Source organism: Topomyia yanbarensis, chromosome 1 (genome assembly GCF_030247195.1).
Source record: "Topomyia yanbarensis strain Yona2022 chromosome 1, ASM3024719v1, whole genome shotgun sequence".
NCBI classification, from domain to species: Eukaryota; Metazoa; Arthropoda; class Insecta; order Diptera; family Culicidae; genus Topomyia; species Topomyia yanbarensis.
In genome coordinates, this window is record NC_080670.1 from 212,934,742 (window position 1) to 212,940,323 (window position 5,582).

Consider the following 5,582-nt stretch of genomic DNA (forward strand, 5'->3'; position numbering starts at 1 on the left):
AAAACAATGGGCTTGAAACTTTACGAGCAAGAATGCTTCACGAAATGACACTTAACTAAGCTTCAAATAATTATATTTGGTTAAGAATTTGCTTAAATCGCTACTAATCATAGGATCGCACTAAGGTCTCGTTACGCAGTAACGAAAGCTTGCTTGAAACAAAAAAAAATCAAATTTGAAATATCAACATTTATTTACGTTTCCGCTCTAATTACGAGTATATTTATAATTATGTTTACAACAAAAAAATCATTCCCATTTCATACAATCAAAACTCCATTCACTTCTTCGACGACAGCTGCCCAATCAGGCTTTCCACCCTGGCCGACAGCGCCGAATCATTGGAGCAGTAATCGTAGATTTTCAGCAAACTATCAATGTCCTTCTGTTCGTACGCAATGGAAGCGGCCTCCACGTGACATCCAGCTCGCAGGTACCACTTGAACTTGTTTTCCTCGCTACACCGCGGAAGGTACTTCTTAGCCTCATCCGTCCGGCGCTGGCTGAGGCACGCTTCAACGAACGGTTCGTACCCGATGGGACTTTTTTTACCCTTGGCGAACTTCTCCAGTTCGTCCCACTGGAATTGCTGGGCCATAGTTTGAATCCGAAGCCACCAGAAGCGGCGATCTGGTACTCGAAACTCGCTCTTCAATCGTTCAGCTTGTTTAAGATCCCCTAGGATCAGTAACTGCCGAATCGTCGCATGCAGGGGCTTTCCGTACAGTCGCTTTTGGTACTTTTCGTCGAGATCCTTCAAATATAAAATAAATCATTGGTATTAGTTCCGAAAATCAAAATAAACCATACCTTCTGATGCTTCATAAGCTTCTTCGTCTCATCACAAGCTTCCGTTTCCGGCGATTTGTTAGCCTTCTTATAGTTGCCACTTATATCCGGAATGGAAACCTCCACGTTGTTAATCTCTAACGCTTCGCGCAAGCCCAACTCTGCCTGAGACTGGAAGTCATCCTCCTGCGAGTAAATGTCCTTCAGCGTGGACAAACTGTTCGCCTGGCAGTATTTTTTGTAAAGATTCTGAGCCAGCGGAAAACGTCGAATGGTCATCTGAAACTTTGCCAGCGCCGTTGTACTCTTCATCTCCAGAATCACCATGTAGATCAGGTCCGTATCGCCGGACTGGGTGGCAGCGACCAGAGCCTTCTCATTGGCACCGAGCTTAAGCAGCAACGGCACCCGCAGACTTTTTCTAGGTTCAAGCTCTAGCAGTGTGATCGCCAGCTTGGTTTTTCCTACCTGTTGGGCTTTTTTAGCCACATTCGCGAACGAAATTCGCTCAAGCGTTTGGTGCGAGAGGAACTTTTCCGATATCTTGCGGGCGACGTCCTCTTCGTCTGTGTGAAATTATTAAATTGGTACAAATTTTAGCCATGTTACTTACGGTAGCTACTTACTTTTGTCATGTACAATTTTGTGAAACGCCCAGTGCTCCAAAATACGAGACTCGGGAAGCTTCAAGTGCTTCGCAATCTGAATCGCCAAAGCGTAATGCTTACGAAAGATCAACCTATCCAAGATGACCAGTGGCTGAAGATAGTTGAATCTGTGGAACAAATAAGTTTCGTGAAATGACTCCTTCTTCGACAAGATCTGCTCTTACTGTCTTAAAGTCAGCGGCATTCCAACGTTGCGATCGCGTAAAGCATTCAGAACCCGCAGAATCCGGCACATCTCGATGTAGTTGTCTGGGGAGTATCCAGCCAGGAAGCCCTTTCCGAAATAGGCCGCACGAATTAAACTTTTTTGCGTATGTGGATCAAATTCCTGACCGGCAGCTTCCACGCATTCGGCAACTGCGGAAGCTAATCGGTTCTGAATCAAGCACAGATATTCGTCGGATTGATGGCTCCGTTCCTGGAACTTTCGATGTGCTTCGAATAAGAAGCTAGCTGGCTCGGAAATGTTGATACCGAAAATGTTGCTCGTACATCTCGGAACTCTTTGTATCAGTTCGTGGTAGGAGTTGGTTAGGATTCGAACGGAATCCATCTCCTGGATTAAAACGGTTGGGGAATCATAGGTGTAGATGTTGGAATCCCCGGTCATTCCAACAACTAGTACCAACGAGGGATAACCAACGACGACAGCTTGCCGATCGGGATGAGGATTTTCATCACAACACCACATAATCTGCTGTGGCCGTTCGTTGCGACCGGTAGAAAATTCGCAGTATTTAGTTTTTAAATCAGCCGATCCTAACCAAAGGACACCCGTGTTGGTGTACATCGCTAGATGGCGATGATTGAAGGAAACAGACATTGCTACGATGCTACTGAATTCGGCTTTCATCGTGATTATGTGAGTTATCGGAGCACTGTCTCCGTGTCGAGCCAGCATAATTTCCGTATCACGGGCTAATAGGCAGCAAGTGTTACGCTCCTGAGACACCAATTCCCAGCAGGTTAGATCCCTGGATAAGGTTAACAGTTCTGACAATGGACGCGATTTCGGATCCTTGATACTGTTAACGATGTAGATCTTGTAACTGGCCGTGATCACTGCCACCCCTGTCCCCGAACTGGACGCAAAGATCTTCGCATCGATCACCTCCGTCACATCTTTCCCCATGCTGAACTTGTGCTGATAGTTACCGAACATGTCGTAGATCCACACGAATCCATCGTCCTGTACGCAGAGGAACTCTTCCGCGTCGGACCAACCCATGCAGACCAGGTTACCGTTGTCCCACTGGATTTTTGAAGAATAGAAGCCAATCAAATAATTTTAACAATCGTCACTGTGTGACGCAACTTACACTTATCGACGATATCAGCTTCCCGGCGCAGTTGAAAATTCGAACCATCGGTTTCGTTGATCCGGTACCGGTCAGTTTGAGAAACTGCTTGAAGTCTTTAACCAGCGCGATCGGGCCCCCGTAGGAGGCCGCATGCACCACCATCTGTTCCAGGTTGATACTGGCCGGCCAGTCCATAGTGTACAGGTCGATTTTTCTGGATGGGACACGAGAGTTTTGTTGAGCATTGTTTGGAGTGCAATTATTCCTTTTATATAAAGTGTTTAAATTGCTATTATCGTATCGTCTTAACTAAAAAAACTTTTTTAACAGTTACACATCCAAAATGTAACCTTACTGCAATATGCAGCAGAAAATTCAGTAGTCGCATAACTTTAAAAATAAAGTTCATCAACAAATTCCGAAATTCAGGATTTTTGAAATCCGATCACATGAACTAGAAAAGTACTAAACGAACTCCTCACACATTTTCCCGTATCATTGTCCCAGCTATTTTCCTTGAACTGATTAACTGTGTACACCAGTAAGCTGATGTTCAAAAGAAAATTATAAAACCAACAAACCAAATATTTGACTTCATGTTCAAATTGATATATAATAATATATTATAGTCCTGTAGTTGGATTTTCGTAACCAATAAAACAGAAAATTACAAACGTAGTACCACCCTACTGCCTTCAAAAATTCATATCAAAAGACCCGATCTCCTTCCAACTTCGACGACGGCAACCAAATATCAATATTACCTGTACGAATTGCCATGGCCTAGCGTGAACCAATCTCCGGTGTTGCAGAGTAGGGACATTCCAACAACTACCGTGATATAAACTGTGTAAATCTTTTCGCAAATACTACGATTATCTGCGAAAAACAGTAAAAATTTGCACCACCCAAAAATACTCCGTCTGTGCTGATTCAAAACAACAAACTGTCAAACTTCGGCTTCGTGGTTTTGCTATCAGACGTTTGCCAAACGTCTTAAATACATGGCAGTGTTGCCTTGAGCGTTGAATGATGAAACAGTTCAAATTAGGGGGCCCTTACACGAGATTAATGAATAATCATGTTGATTTGAATGATGGGAGTGATGACGGAATTCAATATTATAAGTTTAGTAATGATACTTATTATAGCTCTTGTAAGATAAGAAATGAAAATCAGTCTGACAATGATGCAGACCGCTCCTAGCGTATGGTCCGGTAGACGCTAGTCACCCTCATGCTCAACAATCTGTACGTGCTGTTAAAACACGATTTCTTTCTTCTCGTCTTTATTGCTGGAATCAAGACCGGATTACCGAACCGAAGAATTGACGTTGATACGCCCACCAGGAGTCTCCTTTTGACCAAAGCTGTGGTAATGCTCTTGTCGTCTTCTCAGAAGCATAATCGGTATCCGAACCAGTCGGACGTCGGTTATCGCGGCCAATTGCTGCTCTGACCGCGATTTTAGTCTGTTACGCCAGTTTTTTCTTCCACATCCAATCTTCGACTGAATCTGTCACATCCGTTCCACACCGTCAGACCAAGGTCATTCTATTTCTCCGGGGAAGCTTCTTTCATCGATGCATTTCTGCAGCGTAATCCTGAACATATCCTATTTATTTATTAACAGTTTAAGGCCGAAGTGGCCTGTGCCGTATACAAAAGATTCCTCCATTCCACTCGGTCCATGGCCGCGCGTCGCCAGCCACGCAATCTGCGAAGGGTCCGCAAATCGTCTTCCACCTGGTCGATCCATCGTGCTCGCTGCGCGCCCCGTCTTCTTGTACCGGTCGGATTGCAATTGAGAACCGTTTTCACCGGGCTATTGTCCGACATTCTGGCTACGTGCCCGGCCCACCGTAGTCGTCCGATTTTCGCGGTATGACAGATGGGTGGCTCCCCCAACAGCTGATGCAACTCATGGTTCATTCGCCGTCTCCATGTGCCGTCTTCCATCTGCACTCCACCGTAGATGGTACGCAGCACTTTCCGTTCGAAGACACCAAGTGCGCGTTGGTCCTCCACGAGCATGGTCCAGGTCTCGTGCCCGTAGAGAACTACCGGTCTAATCAGCGTCTTGTAGATGGTCAACTTCGTACGACGGCGAACTCGGTTCGACCGAAGTGTCTTGCGGAGGCCAAAGTAAGCACGGTTTCCTGCCACGATGCGTCTACGAATCTCTCTGCTGGTATCATTGTCGGCGGTCACCAGTGAGCCCAAGTACACGAACTCTTCAACCACCTCGATTTCGTCGCCACCGATGCAAACTCGAAGCGGGCGGTTCTCATTCTCTTCTCGTGAACCTCTTCCTATCATATACTTTGTCTTCGACGTGTTGATGGAAAGTCCGACGCGCTTGGCTTCTCTTTTCAGTCTGATGTAGGCTTCCTCCATCTTCTCAAAGTTTCGTGCAATAATATCGTCATCGGCGAAGCCAAGTAGCTGAACGGACTTTGTGAAAATCGTACCACTCGTGTCGATCCCTGCTCTTCTTATTACACCTTCCAGCGCGATGTTGAATAACAGACACGAGAGACCATCACCTTGCCGTAACCCTCTGCGTGATTCGAAGGGACTCGAGAGCGTCCCTGAGACACGTACTACGCACATCACCCGATCCATCGTCGCCTTCACTAATCGCGTCAGTTTGTCCGGGAATCCGTACTCGTGCATAATCCGCCATAGCTGATCTCGATCGATAGTGTCGTATGCGGCTTTGAAGTCGATGAACAAATGATGTGTGGGCACATTGTACTCGCGGCATTTCTGCAGTACTTGACGAAGAGCGAACACCTCGTCCGTGGTAGATCGTTCGCTCATGA

General features: G+C 45.9%; 1 protein-coding gene across 1 annotated transcript; it reads right to left on the reverse strand.

Annotated features, from left to right (window-relative positions):
- Positions 1–204: 204 nt before the first annotated feature.
- On the reverse strand, positions 205–3,695 carry LOC131691716 (vacuolar protein sorting-associated protein 16 homolog). The gene is made up of 6 exons (XM_058978329.1): positions 3,523–3,695; positions 2,777–2,972; positions 1,622–2,709; positions 1,416–1,564; positions 811–1,355; positions 205–754 (listed from the first exon to the last, which is right to left on the reverse strand). The coding sequence occupies exons 1-6, from the start codon at positions 3,579–3,581 to the stop codon at positions 281–283; spliced, it is 2,511 nt and encodes an 836-aa protein (XP_058834312.1). The 5' UTR covers positions 3,582–3,695; the 3' UTR covers positions 205–280.
- Between the last annotated feature and the right edge of the window lie 1,887 nt (positions 3,696–5,582).

What these genes read in the sequence shown, in the direction of transcription:
- LOC131691716 (XM_058978329.1), bottom strand. Translation starts at nt 3,581, where the DNA reads ATGTCCCTACTCTGCAACACCGGAGATTGGTTCACGCTAGGCCATGGC. An exon ending in ATGCCGCTGACTTTAAGACA is followed by an intron (nt 1,565 to 1,621) that starts GTAAGAGCAGAT and finishes TTTGTTCCACAG; the next exon opens with ATTCAACTATCTTCAGCCAC. An exon ending in CAAAATTGTACATGACAAAA is followed by an intron (nt 1,356 to 1,415) that starts GTAAGTAGCTAC and finishes AATTTCACACAG; the next exon opens with ACGAAGAGGACGTCGCCCGC.